General features: G+C 32.7%; 1 protein-coding gene across 3 annotated transcripts in view; it reads right to left on the bottom strand.

Moving 5' to 3' along the window:
* LOC124359412 (protein dopey-1 homolog) overlaps positions 1–8,143 on the bottom strand; it is a 165,103-nt gene extending 156,960 nt beyond the window's left edge. For all 3 annotated transcript variants that reach the window (XM_046812136.1, XM_046812137.1, XM_046812138.1), the window contains exon 1: positions 7,916–8,143. In XM_046812136.1, the coding sequence (XP_046668092.1) occupies positions 7,916–7,971 (56 nt within the window). In that variant the 5' untranslated portion in view covers positions 7,972–8,143. The remainder of the gene's footprint in view (positions 1–7,915) is intronic.
* Positions 8,144–17,672: the final 9,529 nt, after the last annotated feature.

The raw sequence follows: 17,672 nt of genomic DNA, 5'->3' as shown, positions 1-17,672 counted from the left end.
TATACTCATTCTACGTTAGGTTCTTATCCAAAAGTAATCCTAGAAATTTGGTTTTTGTTAGCTGAGAAATTTTTACATTCTCGATTGTTATATTTGGCATGGGTGTTTTCTATTTTGTTTGGCACAAAAAGTAATTAAATTTGTTTTTTAGAATTTAGTAATAAACCTTTACTACAAAAATAACTATTGATATGCACAAGCTCCGTTTTAGCTACAACTTCTATTTCATTTGAGCTTTTACCAGTAACTATTAGAGTCATCCACATACTAGGTTGTTCACAGCTTACTTTGAACAACTGTTAAAGCATTTGGCAAACACAACAAATAAACCAGGAAAAGAATAGGTCCTATGATGGAACACTATGACGTGTTATTTGTAAAGATTTTGCATGTGTAATTAAATTTTATAAAGTCAAAAATGGCAAGTCAACGTATTGTGGTCTCTTTGAAATATAATAAGCAAGCCAATTTAATGTAACATTTTAAATACCAACATTCTTTAAATTTTCTATCGATACTTCAGGTGATACACCATCAAATGTTTTAGTAAGATACATAAAAATACCAATTGTATTATTCCAATGTTGTCTACTATGGTCTCAATGAAATGTGTCCCAACGGTTATAACAGATTTGGTTGAAAAGGCTTATGAGAGGACTGTCACATGCCTAACTACTGATAGAGAACTAACTACATATATTGTGTGTCCTGTCACAGAATCTGACAACACTGATAGAGAGCAAGCTACATATATTGTGTGTCCTGTCACAGAATCTGACAACACTGATAGATAACTGGCTACAATATACTGAGTGTTCCATCACAGAACCTGACATTACTGATAAATAATTAACTACATACTGAGTGTTTCATCACAGAACCTGACATTACTGATAGATAATTAACTACATAAAATGAGTGTACAATCACAGAACATGACATTACTGATAGATAATTAACTACATATACTGAGTGTTCCATCACAGAACCTGACATTACTGATAGATAATTAACTACATAAAATGAGTGTACAATCACAGAACCTGACATTACTGATAGATAATTAACTACATATACTGAGTGTTCCATCACAGAACCTGACATTACTGATAGATAATTAACTACATTAAATGAGTGTACAATCACAGAACCTGACATTACTGATAAAGGACTAGCTACTGAGTCATTCCACGTAAAATAAATCATACAGAAGATTTTAGATTTGTCACCCATCATCTCAATTTTCATGCAACTTTACATTTTGAATCCAAAGAGATAAGGATATATACCACCATTTTTACATTCCCACCTCAACTCATTTTTGTTTTATAGACAGTTAAAGTTTGGGGAAATGAACATTTTTACCTATTCCGAGAACTCTGGACGAGCTTGTATTTTCAATTTAAAAAATTTGTATCTTCATCATTTTAGTGTAAATGAAAGGGAAATTTACAATATTATTAAGAAAATTGTGCTAATTTCAGAAAAAACCCTTCCTTTATTTATGTGGCATAAAAAGTGGTTGTATTTCTTTGGGAAGGAAAAATTGTTTTACTAAAATCACAATATCTTAAAAAGGGAGAGTGATAATAAAGTTTTTTTTTTTCATAAAAAAAATTAAGGCAACAGTTTGTGAGACAAACAATCGTTTCTCAAGTTTGAAAGTTTTAACAAAACTAAAGCTTAATAAAACAAGTATTAACATTACATTAGTTAATTAAGATTAAAAGTTAAGTACAATACTAATAAAATATTTTTACGGATGCAGACATTTTAATTTAGTGTAATATATTACTCATGGTAAAAACAATAATCTTAAATCATTATTAGTACCTAGGCCAAGTGCCTTTTGTTGTTCCAAAACAATGTAAACAAATAGTAGGCTTAATGTTTATTTTTGAAAAACTATACACACAGTACACTGAGTAGGTTACTAGGTTTAGACCTCCAAACTGCAAGGTCACCACCGCACTTACTCTCCTGATATCACTAACAGAGAACTAGCTACATATATTGAGTGTTCTAGCACAGAACCTGTCAACACTGAGAGAGAACTAGCTATAGTCCTAAAAAACGTTCAATACTATTCAGTAATCCCTGGATAAATATTACCAAATAATATTTGTATATTCCTATAACTCAACAAAAATTGGTCTGGTACACAAAGGGTTAATTTTAAGAGAAACCCATTATTTTATTTCTTTTAATCCATGGTAAAAGTTAGGCTACTGTTGCAATTTTATAGAGGATATTAACTGCGTATTTCGGGACAATTGATTGTACTCCCACGGCCAATTAATTATCCATTTCTTAATTTTTAAGGTAAATTAATTTTTTTAGGTACCCCTTGGAGTTCAAAGTGAAATATTGAAAAGATATAATGAAATAATTGTTTTTGTGCAAAATTTCGAAGCCTACATACATTTTTTGTTATACTAAGACATTTGCGTAAAACAATTACAGGTTTTTACCATTATTATTGAAAAATTCGACTGTAAATAAAAGAGTCCGGAAAAACGATGACGTCATGAACATGCAAATACAATATTTAATTGGTTTTCAGAACCTGGTAAACAATGCCTTCAAGTTTTGGTAGGATCTGTATATCACATGAACAAATGTAGTATATTCATGACAGTTACGAACGAGATGGCTGTGAACACATATGTAAACAAAACACCATGAAAGTTTAACATTTTGTTGTTGAAAAAGCTAGGACCAAAACACAGATGCTTTGCAATACTTTGTTAAAATGTAATAAGTTAATAGTCTATTTTAGGTGGAATGCTAATTTATTTACATGAAACATTTTATATAAAAAAAATCATAAAATTGATTATTCCAGGCTGGAGTTTTAGAATGTGTAAAATAACATCAAGCACATAGAAATTTTTTAATGCCACTGAACTGTTAACTGCTTATTAACAATTAATGTATCATTGATTGTCTTAGGGATTGCAATTTAGGAACATGAAACATTGAACAGCTTGGTCTTTAAATAACAAAATAAGAAACAGTCAGGTATAACAATCTTAGCATTTATGCTGCAGCATTTGACAGCATACGTACAATGACTGTGACAGATGCCTCTCGGGCAGAATAAAATAGATACTAGTAATCTCACTCAGTATAAACCTGCAATAAAGTTTTTAATTAAAGACAATATTCTCACTTCCTTCATCCAGATTCTGTTTGTCTTGTTTATTTATTTACTTATTTATTCTTCCAACAGGATTACACCAGTAGTGCAATTAAATAAATTTAAAAAGACTGGGGAGTTCTAATGTTAATATGGCTATTAACATTAGAAATAAGTTAAGAGTTAAGGAATTCAAAATGTTGTTTGTTAGGAACAACATTTAAAGTCTTTTCTGTGCTAGACTGTGACCACAATAATATTTTGTTAACAACAAATGTTTGAAAGAAACATATAAGATATTTATATAAATAAATAATGTTAGAAGAAAAGTACAACTATCAAAGAACAAATTGGTAGTAAAAATAAACTTCCAAGTGGATTTTTTTCTTAGGTTCACAAAAACTTTTAAATTAAACCTCAACATTTTCTAATGTATAGGAAAACTATTATTAATACATAATAATACAACACATTTACTGAAAAGTATCTGATTAAAATATAGGGAAAGCACAATACAGTCTATGATTTGTCTACACTATGGTTACTTTTCAAATATTTATGAGAAAATACCTTATATATGCTCTTATAATACTTCTTGTACTTAATAACAATAATATCACTAAATTATTTATTTTGACGACACAACAACTTCAGCAAAAATTATTACACTGTATTGAAACTCCAACATAAACAAACCAGATGGCAGCATACCCACTTCCAATAAGAAAAATCTATATGAAACTATATGGTATTAAAATGTCAGTACCATTTCTTTTATTTCTCTTTTTTTATATATTTAGTTATATTCTTAATATAGAGTTTTCATACACAAAATACAACACAAACATGTTTTAGCAATTGGTAAATAACTACCATAATAAGGAATGAACAAACACAAATATAAATCGAAGAAACACATAATCTATTTTGTTTCTTGGAATTATTCTTAATGTTATCCTATCCTACTTGTCATAACAAAGACTAATGCCAGGTTTGCTATTCATTTTGGTTACAGTTTCAGACAAACTACTGCACGCATCAACCTCAGATCAGACAGAATAAATACGGTATAGGCAACATTTTGGTCAATCTTTCACACTTAATACATTAGAGACTTTACAATCTTGCTAACATAATTTATTTGCTACATACCAGTTCACTATTTCACCAGTCATATTGTCAAATAACATCTGATTTTCAACTTTAAGTTTACTAAAAACATTGAGAACAAGGTCATCAGCAAAGATGTAGCTACCAACGCCTCGGCCATTTATATTGTCAGGTAGGTCATTCACGTAAAGAATAAAAAGAGTAGGACCCAAAATGGATCCATGCGGCACACCTTGAAGTACTGGCAAAGTTTCAGAAAAACCACAATTATAGTAAACTGACTGATAATGTTCACTAAGGTAAGATATAAAAAAAGTCTACACAGTGTCAAAACCATAGTAGTGAAGCTTAGAAACTAAAATGGTATGGTTGACCGTGTCAAAGGCTTTTGACAGATCGAAAGATCGGTAATTCTAAGCAATATATGGGTCAACCTCGATTTTTCTCATATTACAATATAATGTTCCAATAGTCAATTAGAAAAGGAAATGACTAGAATTTCTTGCCGGAAAGCAGTTATAGGGAGCAGGCAACTCATATTACATTATAATGTTCCAATAGTCAATTAGAAAAGGAAATGACTAGAATTTCTTGCTGGAAAGCAGTTATAGGGAGCAGGCAACTGCGAGAATTACCTATTAGTGATCAGGGGCATTGACGTGATCTGGGCTTCAAATTTGGAACTACTCGAGTTAATTTTTTTTCTAAAAGAGCAAGCAGCGCGAAGCGCTGCGCAGCGGGCAAGCATCGTGCGTGATCTTCGTCTATACTGAATTGATTCAGGCCAAAGGAATGACACAGATTACTTTACCAGATTTTTATGGAGATTTTGTATTGGGCGGATTATATTGGTTTACTTTGCTTTCCAGCATGTAATTATGTGTTTAAAATTGTTTTACATACATTACCTACATTATATTGTAATATGTAATAACAATTTATCAAAAATTTTTAATAAAAAAAAGGATCACGCACGATGCCTGCCCGCTGCGCAGCGCTTCGCGCTGCTTGCTCTTTTAGAAAAAAAATTAACTCGAGTAGTTCCAAATTTGAAGCCCAGATCACGTCAGTGCCCCTGATCACTAATAGGTAACTCTAAGCAATATATGACCGTCTGGCAGTTGCCTGCTCCCTATAACTGCTTTCCGGCAAGAAATTCTAGTCATTTCCTTCTCTAATTGACTATTGGAACAATATATTGTAATATGAGAAAAATCGAGGTTGACCCATATATTGCTTAGAATTACCGAAAGATCTAAAAATAACACTATTCTTAGCTTCAATGTTTTCAAAACAATTATTTACAAAATCCTGAACAGCATCAATGGTGCTTTGGTTTTTCCTAAAACCAAACTGCCTCTCTGAAAACACATGATTTTCTTCCATGTAATGTACAATTTGCTTGTGAAGTAAAATTTCAAAAACTTAGCTATTACAGGAATTAATTATGGAGATAGGTCTATAATTAACATACGAATCTATTGGGCCTTTCTTATGTACAGGAACCACCTTATTTAATTTAGTCTTGGAAAGTAATTGTTGACAAAGATTAAACAAGTAGGCTAGCACAACAGCAATGTAGTTAGATGCTAACTTAATTATAGGGGCATTGAGATCATAAATATCTAAACACGTACTATTTTTTTAAACTACTTATAGCATTATACAAATTATCAACAGATAATTACTTAAAACTAAAATAATTTTGCAAGTGAGTTAGGCATTTTGTTAAATAAAAATCACAATTTTTATTGTTATTAGCAATATTAGAACTCAATTCATCTACACAGTTGATAAAATATTTATTATTCCATTAGCTTTTATGCCTTTATTTCTAAGATTCCAGGTTTCCCTAGTTTTGTTAGAAGACTTACTGATAACATCATTATTACTATACCTAATCTTAACTAAGCGAATCTCATTTTTATACTCCTTGAGTAATTTATACTTATTACTGAGTTTGGGCAAGTCAGCATTAGAATTCTGAAGTATGTGGTACAATTTATCCAGCTCTAGTTTACACAATTCACAATAAAGACATCTGACCAATCTATTTCGCTAAGGTTAAAACCTAGGCTAAACAAAGAGGAAGTATGGCTATTTATAGGCCTAGATATTTCCTTTACAGTGTTTTTATGGTTCTGAAGAGTATCACAGTTGATTGCAGCTTTGAGGACATTGTGATCAGAGGATGCAGTATGGTGTATGTATGCATTCCACCTATCAGGATCGATGATATAGGGTTAAAAGAACATTTAATTATTTTGAAAGCGACAGGTGATTCGTGCATCTAGGCTTACTTGAAGGGTTGCTCGTCTTGGTATATTTACAGGCAATTTGGTGATAAGAAGTACAATAAGTCATCAAGTATTTTTCAATTTATTATGGAAGAAGAAAAGTATTAGAAATGTACAATGAAGTTTATTTTGGTCCACAATAAAGGAAACTCGTTCTAAAATAGTGGGCTGCGATAGTATCAAAGTACCAATGCGATGATATTGTATTCTAGTTACAACATATCGAGTATCGAGTTGAGTAACGGCCATTCTTGTTGTTTATGTGCCGATAACCAAGCATTTGAGTAAATACAAACTAAAATTGTAACTTATAGAGTGTTTTACCGTATTTCTTTATAAAAGTAATGTAGTGATTTGAGTTGTGTCCAAGCAAAAACGTGAGTTTTCAATGCAAATATAATAGTGTTGTTATTTTGGTTTTTACAAAGTTGCTGACACCCATACAAAAGAAATGTAAGCAACTATTGGTCTCTATATTTACTAATCATATTTATTTGTGTTACTTGACGATCAATTTGATGTATCGTGAAAACTATTACTATGTAATTTCTAAACTCTGACTAATGAAGTACAAATTTATAAAATTTTGTGTTTACATATAATGACATGTTTATTTTTATTTTAGAAGTACATATTATGCATGGGTTTATTCAGAATTGTATGGCTTTTCTCATGGTTTAAAGGAAAAAATATTAAAAATACCATATACTCTTAAATTAGGTTCAAACTTGTTTTTATAAAAAAAACCAAACTTTCTTTTTGTAAAACTGGAATTTTTGTTAATCAAATTTTGTTTGTAACGATATGTCTCATATTCTTCATTCAATTTTCCCAAAAGCTTACAAATATGCAAAAAAAACAGCCCGCACTTTATGCACATGACTTTGGAAAATGTCAGCGGCACTCGAAGGGTTAATTGTATCTATGTCTACTCATGACTGAATATCACATATTACCTACCAAATTATTGAAATTGATCATTTACATGTACCTATTAATTACAGAACTCTGCCTGAATGTTATAATCAATACTAGCATATGTGATACACAGTACTGATATTATTCTATGTATTAAATATTCTAGATACTAGATATTTCAGTACTTCTATAATTTAATATATCAGGCGAATATGAACAGCTGTTAAATTATACTTGTATACTAATGGTTTTGTCTCAACTTATTTTGAATTAAATCATAAAGAATGTAAGCATAATGACAATAATGAGCTTTATAAACATGAAAATTTTAAGTCTAATTCTTGGAAATGAATCTACCTTTAACCTATATGTATATCAGAAAACATAAATGCGCATATATGGTGGGTGCAAAATATATTGTTTTCGTAAATGAAATGAGCTTAATACTTACACTCGATACTTCGAATCTTTCATTAACTCATACTCCTCCAAGGCGATAGTCCCCATTTTTGGTTTTACCTGCCCACTGTCATCACAAATAAAAGTCACTAAAATAAAACTGCACTACATAGATGTTGGTGATAGCAACAACCCGTAGGTTACAACACACGTAATATTCAACAACAGGAACGACGGGCACTTCAACTACAATTTCCTGTGATTGCACTGGATACTGACGACTTTTGTTTTGACTTTTTTATTCTACGACAGCTGTTGAAAGGCAACAGCAATCAAGGATAACCAACATGACCAATGCAAATATTAACACTATTGCAGATACCAATAAAACATTTAAAAAGGCTGGAGAAGAGTCAAATATAATTTTTTTACGACTGTCTGTTATTAATTCAATTTTATAGAGTGAAACTTCCTCTTTCCGGATGTAGCCTTAGAATTTATGTATGATTACTCCAAATATACTTATTAATTTAATATAACAAAATAGTATGCCTCAAGTTTTTTGCTTTATGGTAGCATCAGAGTAGGCCTCAATTTGTATAATACTACTTATACCAACCTGTCGGTGTATTTTGATTCTATGATGTCGATAGTACCAGCCAATACTGTGTACTACCTTGATTATGGATCTCCATAATCAAGAATACTACTAAAGTCTGTGGTCGTTTTTCTTATTTTTTGTTGTCTATTACTCAACATAAACAAAATTAGGTACTTTGGGATTATACCGACCACACCAGTATGAAGAACACAAAAATAGAAATTTATAGAAACAAACATGATAGAACGAAAAAACAAACAACTCTTCAATTACAAAATTACAAACTTACAAGCATTTCCAGGTATTGTGATCGGTATTGTTGTCGCTGTTATCTTATCTTTCTCGAGAATCCTGATTACGGCAGGCCGCGCGGCATCACGTGATTTGCACGGTACATCATTGCCTTTCCATTACAATTCAATTTATATTTCTGATTAGCCCCTCTAGAATTTGATATTTTACTGATAGGTACTATCTCGAGGGATGTTTTTCTTTCGTCGACATCAGCGCGGGGCAGCACCGAAGGTGCTGCCGAAGCCCGCGCTGATGGCCGGAGGCACTCGCATTTTGGGTGGCGGAATGTGATCAAGAATAAAAACAAGTTTTGAGTGTTTTTTTAATAAAAAGTTTAGTTTGGTAAATGTTTGTTTTTGTTGAATTTTTGTGTTTGGAGAAATGTAGAGGTAAAACACGGAAGTACAACAAAGCGATGCACCAGCTGAACGGGCGGCGAGACTCTGCAATCACGTTATCTACTAGACGCTCGACTTTGACCTCTGTCTGAGGATGGGGAGGTGTTTGCGATAAGACAATTCCTGTTTTATATTGACGAAATATTGTTCTACGCTAATCTAGTAATCAGTAGAAACGAAATGTGAAATAACGATTCATGTCTGGGTGTGGTCGGTATAATCCCAAAGTACCCAAAATTAATGTTTTTGAATTTTTTCTCTTGTGAGTTCTATTCGTAAGATTGGAAATAAAAATAGGCTCACTGGTCTAGATATTGACGTTACAAACATATTATGGATTAGTTTTAAGACGAACTGTGGATAGCACTAAGGATAGCAGATGGCAGACCTTTTGTATCATAATTTCTCAATACCACGTTTCATATGAATATATGAAACTAGTAAACATTTAAACAACAAATTGTACTCGTTATTTTTTTATTTCGATCAAAAGCCACGGTTACAAATGTAGAAATATAACATATTTTGATATTTAGCAATAAAACATAAATCACTCTTGATAGTTATTCAACAAACCTATACCTTGAGTAATTACGATTCCAGTAACATTTTATCTTCAAAGAATGCTTTAACCATTACAATACAGATACAACTTGATGCTGATTATTGATTTCTGACATATTGCTTGAACATTTCCAACATTTATTTGAGTATTACTGGAAAAAATTAAATTATTTTGATCCTTAATCCTTAAATTTATATTAAATAGATATCTTGTTTCATAAAGCAGTACTTGATTTTACACTGCAAATACGATAGTTATAAAATGGAATTTGGCAGCCTTTTTCTCGTTTTCAATCACTGTGCGGCCCCGTGGCGACCGATTGTCAGCGAATAAACTTTCCACACAAACTGAGGTATCATTTGAAATTTGCACTGAGACAAGAGAGTATATATGTTTACGCAGTTGTAAAATAAGACGCGATTTTGCACATCAGCATTGTTACTTATTATAACGGAACGTTTAACATTACCAGCTGTACAGGATTTAATATAATGCTATTTAAACTTATTGTAGAATAACATAGATATTGAGGCTGAATGTGTTAATATAGTGGACGGATAAGGCCGGATATTTGCAGTTTTTGTAGCAAGGCTGACGTTGCTGCTCAACGGAGTAGCTTTTCTGTAGTTGCGTTGGCGTTCTCTCCAAGCGTCGTCATCACTAAAAAACATATACGAATCGTAGTGTCACGTGAAAAGTAGAGTTAACTCATAACCAATCTCAAAAGCCTTGCAGGATCGCAAAGCATGTCTCCAGTTTTCCTCTGTTCGGCTGCTTACAGTGCCTACTAAAGGAGTAGATGAATACATCTGTGGAACAAGGAACAAGTTTATACTCGTAGCTTCTAATGTTCTAAATTTAAATGCTTTATTTCTCTAGAATATGGTAATAAATGATTTTACAAAACCAAAAATACTGTTTTTAAAGTATAGTTTTTCAAAATGCCACCATTTTGTTTCAACAGTTGCTAGAGACTTGAGATTTTCATAGAATATGTTTAAAACCTATTTAATGAATTGTATAGAGTATGAAAATGTTCGGTACATAAATGGGCAAGTAATATAAAATCAAACGTTTAAACCTTCTGGGACACCCGGTATTGTAATTTGAGAGGCTAAGATGGCTGCGTATAGACTGCAGTCAGATGGTAACTGACATCATCACCATGCTAATAAGCACTCCAAGATTTCTGACATTCTCAAACTGGACGTTCTAGAGATGAAGTCTGACAGAATGTCAAAGGTTACGGACTGGGAAACCCCATTCAAGTGAAAATTGTTAAAAGAGGGGAACTATCTAACAGAGAGCCTGCCCACATGAAGAAGGCTCTAACCAACCGGGTACACGGACGGACCGACGACTCTAAAAAGATCTCATCTTTCAGGCTGAAGTCACAGCCCTTGCGGAGTGCGTGAGAATTAATGTAGAAAGAGGAAAAAGGCAAAACCATCTACATTAACTGGGATAGCATGGCTGCTCTGCAGGTCTTGTACAACCACGACTGTCTCTCAAAGACAGTATGGTTATGCCTTAAGGTCATGAAATTACTGACGAAAACCAACAAAGTTATTCTAACGTGGGTGCCTGGGTATATAGGAATCATAGATAATAAATGGGCAGATAGTCGCGCTAACTTAGGAGCAAATTGTCCTCTTACTGGTCCTAAATCAACGTGTGGGGTTTTCTATAACTCAGCATGGAGATCGGTTGCCAAGTGGGTGTTTTAAAGACGGCGACAAAATTGGAGGAGAACTGAGGGGAACACACAAGCAAAACGGTTGCTCAATGGACTATCAAGGAACATTGCAGTAGATGTCCGTAGTAGAACTTAGATCCGTAAGATAACTAGTTTTATTACAGGTCATTGGATATTCCGAAGCTATCTAAAGAGAATAGGTATTCCGGTTCAGGAAACTCTGTGCAGGAAATGTGGCGGGGCTGACATTAATTGAATGTGCGCATTACAGAGCAAACGCTCAAGATCTCTAGGTTTTCTTAGGCATACAAAAAAAGGCGTTGGAACAGGCAAGCAATGTTAACAAGAGCTCATGGTTATTCTGTAAAGGTGTGAGATTTAAGAGGACTGTTACCGCCTATCGTAGTCCATATAAACTTAATGCAGGTTTCTAAAATAATGAGTCATGATAGAGCTTTGACTTTTTTTGTTTTTTAAAGCACACCTTTTTATAGTTCATGGCCAACCAAAATTAAAATTTATCATCTTTTAGTATTAAAAAACTTATTTTAAAACATTCACCTTTTTAAAACTAAAAAAATCACAAAAAATATTTTATTTCTAAGATAATACTTTTTATTTTGTAAAACCCCTTTGGTCAGGACCTAGAATATAGTACAAAGTACAAGTGGTAAAAATTTGAGAGGTCTAAGTTCATAAATGGCTGAGAAAACTTGCATCTAAATAGAAAAAACCAACTTACGGGAATCGAAGAAAACATCTTTAACTACAATAGCCTAGTAGTTTCCTGAGCTGTAGGATGGATTATCTGGGTCTTCACTTTGTGTAAACATGTCTTCAAGGCGTTTTCTTTTCAAAGCTCTCTTGTTCCTTATTTTCTTTTCTAATTCTTGAACTTTCTTGCCCGCTTCCTTCACTCGCACTATTTCTAGGCGCTGCATCGCTTTTACAAAATTTTTCCCTGGACGTAGGTTTAATGCTTCCAAAACTTATAATTTACTAGAAAATCCGTCATTAAAGCTACAAACTGCAGAGTAATAACACCAAATTTAAGGGTAGGCAGAGTTACAAAAGTTCTTTTTGGTATTTGGGACGAAATGACACTATTCAATTACTCATTTTGGTTTTGAGTTTTCCCTTCCAAACAACGCTCCAACAGTTTGGTTTCTGAAAGGTCTTTGAATATGGGTTTTATAAAACTCATAACACACAGGGATGTGAAAATGTTTATCATGGTCTCATTTCATTGGTCAATAAACTCAGGTTATATATTTACACCATGTCTCATTGTCTTTAGGGCATAGCTGATGAGTAGGTTTATCATTTGATGACATCGTGTGAAAGCACACTGCCCATATTGCCTTTCTCATCTCTTCAACACTCGGCACATTTCGCCTTATGGCCAGGCCATAATAGGTCTGCAGTTTTTTTAATATTAGGCTCACTTAGCCTACCCTGCCCACCTAATCCCTTACCATCCTCAAGTTTTACTTTACCCGAGACAGATTTTAATTTTAAAAGCCGCTTTCCCATCCTCTTTTGTACGTGTCCAATGCACTCTAATTTTTTAAATTGGACATCATCACCATACACTTTAGCCCCTTGAACAGCATCAAAAGCTTTGGAGTCGCCGTCTCCCAAAAAGTTCATGTATCTTGCTTTGTACAAAGCCTCGGATCTCCTAAAAGTTTCTTGAATGCCATGCACCTCCATGCCTCCGCTTGTGCCTAAATAATTAGCGGCACATGACTGTTCATGGTTGTTTTTATCTCTTTTAGGACACAAACAAAATTTTGATATAACAGAAACATCAAGAACTTTTCTACTTTCTGCAGAGGTCACTGTCAAAACTCCATTCATCGAAGTATGACCTCGCTTCTGCCATGTACCGTCTACAGCGACAGTCAAGTCTGGGACATTGTCATTCATAGCAATAGCTTGCTCAGCTGCTTTTTTCATACTTTCTCTACAAAACTCCTCAACAGCTGATAAGAGCAGTAAAGAATACTTCTTGTACTTTGTAGGTGAAGGGAGCAAATTCATTACGCCTAATAAAGTTCTACCTGCAGTCAAGCCTTTGCCGATTTGTCGCAACCCATGCACAAGCCTTATATTTAAATCATAGTAGGTCTGTTTCATTTAGTAGGCCTGTAGGCTTTACATATTTTTGACAGTTTTCTATTGATTGACTTTCATTACAGTTGTTGCACGTTACTTTAATTGTGACTACTAAGCCTTCAATGTTTCGCTTTTCAAAAGATAGCCTACTCGAACAATTTATGCAAACAGCAACATCATTAAAAAATTCAAATAATCTAGTCAAATCAACTAAGTCATATTCCATGCTTTCACCAACCCATTTGTTGTAGTACTCTTGACTATCCCTAACTTTAAAACTTCGGTTAGAAGACCTAACCTCTGAAGACTGAGGCACATTGGTAGGCTTTCCCTCAGGTGTAGTAGATTCAACGGAAGGCTTCGTTCTCAAAGGTGGTTTCCTAACTTTGTAGCACTTACTTCTAGAACCAACTTTTTTATTGTTTCTCATTTCTGGCAAAATAAATAAATAATATGAAACGATTTTACTTCACAATTCACAAAATGCACTTCACTAATCAACAGCTAGTTGTTTGTAAACAAACATAAAACTGTAAGCAGAACACAGTAGTAACAATAATAGTAACCTGAAATAAAGATGCTAGACAGTATAGCCAACATAAAAAGTTAAATACAGCAAAGCAATGATAAAATATATGAAAATGTTAGTGGAACATGACTGATGTTCAGTTAGTGTCGAAAAATGACATGCAAGGGTTTCAATAATATTTTTTTACCAACTTATAGTAATCATAGAAAAAAACAAATTACTGCAATGAAATCAGTACATTCCAAAGAAAAATAAGGAAAAATAAAAAAAATATTATTTCATTTATTTTTTGGGTAACAGTCCCCTTAACATAGGTTAAATTTGAAAGAGGGTGCACAATAATCTGGTCCTCTGCTATAAAAAATGAGTAGATAAATACATCAGTGTAGAGCTTATTATTAGTAGAAATAAATCCAACTTTACGCCGACGGAAAGCGTTGATCTCCGGCAAAGTAGTAGCATTACAGTATCATAGTAATAATAATAATAAAATTTTCACTCGTTGACAAATAACACGATTAAGGTTTTACAAGGAAGTCAAGGAATAGACATAATATCACATTAGTTAAATGAGGAAAGGAGTAAGCTACCCACGTGTATCGAAACAGGCTTCGCTGGGGTTACTAGAAAAATTTCAAGTCTACATCTCATTTAATTCTCGAGATGTCCTGTGGTATGTACACAGGCATACAAATATAAAGAAAATTAAAAATCTCAGAAAATAAACATTGCGTGATTGCTTACTGTTGATTGTCTTTATCGAGGCTCGGCCAAATTCCATGGTTAGACATACAAAATCATATAAGCCAATCTTGTCTATGTTTGAAGAAAATTTAATCCAAAATTTAAAGTTTAGAGATTTTTTTATTTGTGACAGATATAGGCTTATTACTTTTAGTTCCATCAGTAGTGTGTTAATTCTTCCATTGTTCCATTTTATATGATGGGAGAATGCATGGAACTAAAATTAAAAAAAAAACTAACTCATTAAATTTGAATTTATTTTAATTTTGTAAAGTTAATAATATATAGTTATTCTGGTATCTTTTAAGCATTAACTGTGTTAAATTATGTTTTACAAATATGCACTGGTGTGCTTAAGGGTTTATAGAACAACACAATATTAGTTTGGAACCAGCGGGTTGAATGGTTACACTACAACCTCATATAGAAAATAATATTTTTGAGATGTGTTTATTGAGCTTTTGTTAATTACAAAGTACCTCATATTACTTTGTTAAGCAGTTTGGAAATAATTGCAGAATAGAATTTTTACTTCAATGTATTAAATAATAAAATAAATATTTTTAAAATAAGAACCAATGATATTAGAACATTTATGAAGCTTTCAAGTAGTTGACCAACTATATAAATACATAGTCTTTTCTTATACTTATGCCACATTTAAATTCAGTACCTCTACATTTTTATTTATTGCATGAAAATTCTCACCCATTATTTAAAAACATTGTGTTAATTTTCTGTCAACAATTTCGTAAAAATATATAATGGTAGTTTTACTCATTTAAAATGTTGATGTTTTATGGAATAAATATCTCATACTATATGACATTATTTTTAAAGGGTACTTATTCGCATTGTAAGAGGGAGGAATCATTAATGATAGTTGTTAGTTTACCTTTTTTAGCAGAACCTTTGACTATCAAAATCAAAACTTGTGTCTTGTTCTTGAAAAAAACCTTTTATAAGTATATTTCCAAGATTCCCGCTAAATTCGGTCCCGCCGGTTATTTCACCGGGTTTTGATCACGAGCTCCTCATGCAGTAGAAGAATGGGGCGATCAAGCCAGGCGGAGAGAAAGAGTAGGGATGGAGGGGCCCCTCCTGCCAACTACAGATAGCCCGGGTATTGGAATAGTGGAGTGAGCAGTCCGCGCGTTCTCGCTCTGTACTCCTCTGAATGTAATTTAGTTCAGTACCTGGCAAACCTATTAAAATGTATCACTGTATTTTCAAACCCCTTTCCGTAGTTTAGTACAGCATACATATATTTAAATTACATTTTCAAAGCTGGATGTTACTGGATGCAGCACAATTAAATTGCAGGCAATTAATCTGACAAACCTCTTAAAATATACCACTGTTTTTAGCTTCTACTCTGAGTTAAACACCTTTCAGTAATTTGGTACAACATACATATATATTACATTTTCAAAGCTGGATGCTGCAGGATGCATCGCAAATAATAATGTATTTCATTAAACCTTGATTTTACAACGTAATTAATGACAGGCAATTAATCTTGTCTACATACAAATAAACCAATACAACGGAGTATCGAAAGACCCAAAAAGACGTAAGGAAGTCTAATGTAACAAAGTAACCTCGTTACATTCAGTGGCGTAGCTAGAAAACATTCGAGGGTGGATTAAACATCCAGGAGGATTAAAAAGAGCCATACTCGCATGATTTAGAAATTTGTTTGTTTACAAGTGAATTCAAATTTTAATTGTACTTTTTTTTAATTTTCTTAGTCACTCAAATGTGATTGTAAGCATTCATGCTTGAAAACATTTAAACTTTTCAAAACATTCGAGACTTGTGTTCTTAGCATAGTAGTTAAATAATGATCTTCAGGGTCTCCAAAATACAAAATCAACAATTAAGTTGAGTTTTTTAATTGCATCTTTTCTATTAAAATGTAAACAAAAAAAATTGTTTTGTAACATTATATTTGGTTCATTGCATTTTCCAACTGCCTTAATCAAATAAATATAATTTGTAGGTTACATTACTATTAGTTAGAAATTATTCGATAATTGCCATGTACTATAGATCAGATCAGCATTATAGTCGCGTACGCCAGACGACACATGACACTTATTAGGCTTGGTCGAAGTTGCATGCACAATTTCAAGTCTATAGCTTATTTTTCATTCTCGATATATCCAACAAACAGACAGAGAAATCTATTGCTATTGCTATAAGTTAAAACTTGATCGTAATAATTAATTAATTTAAATTAATTTAAATGTATTTAATTTATTTAATTAATTTTGTATTTATTAATGATGTCACGTGCTATGTTAGGTATTTAAGTCAGGTAATTGTCATTGATTTTGTCATATTTCTATAATTATGTTTTTGGTTGAATATTTACTCGCAAGTTTCTTTTTTAATCCCCTTAGTTTATTACAGCTATTACATAACTCTTATTACAGATTGTGTAGCGTAATTATTAATTTATTTACTACCAATTAAGGACATCCACATTATAATATGTTGCTTTTGCCTTATTAATTTGAATATATTCCAATAGCAAAAAAAATATATTTACCGTCGTTTTAAGCCTATATGCAAAATATGATGAGATTATGTCATTTTATTCGTTGTGCACTATCTCATATTTTGTAAAGTGTCTTTGGAGTTATAAAGAAAGTTCAATATTAATATAATTAATTCGATATAATTTCTATGTTTTGCAAAAATGTTCGGATATAAAACGACTCATTAATTCGTAAGATAATAGAAATCAGAACCGTTTCGAACTGAGGTCGCTATCAGCCTCATGTACAGAGTTTGTCAGGAATTTTCGGGATTTATCGGTACTGCTCGGCTCTGCCCCCACTCTTTCTCTCCGCCTGGCT

Source organism: Homalodisca vitripennis, chromosome 4 (genome assembly GCF_021130785.1).
Source record: "Homalodisca vitripennis isolate AUS2020 chromosome 4, UT_GWSS_2.1, whole genome shotgun sequence".
Classification (NCBI taxonomy): domain Eukaryota; kingdom Metazoa; phylum Arthropoda; class Insecta; order Hemiptera; family Cicadellidae; genus Homalodisca; species Homalodisca vitripennis.
The sequence above is the reverse complement of the archived record's forward strand: the minus strand, read 5'-3'. Positions and strand labels throughout refer to the sequence as shown.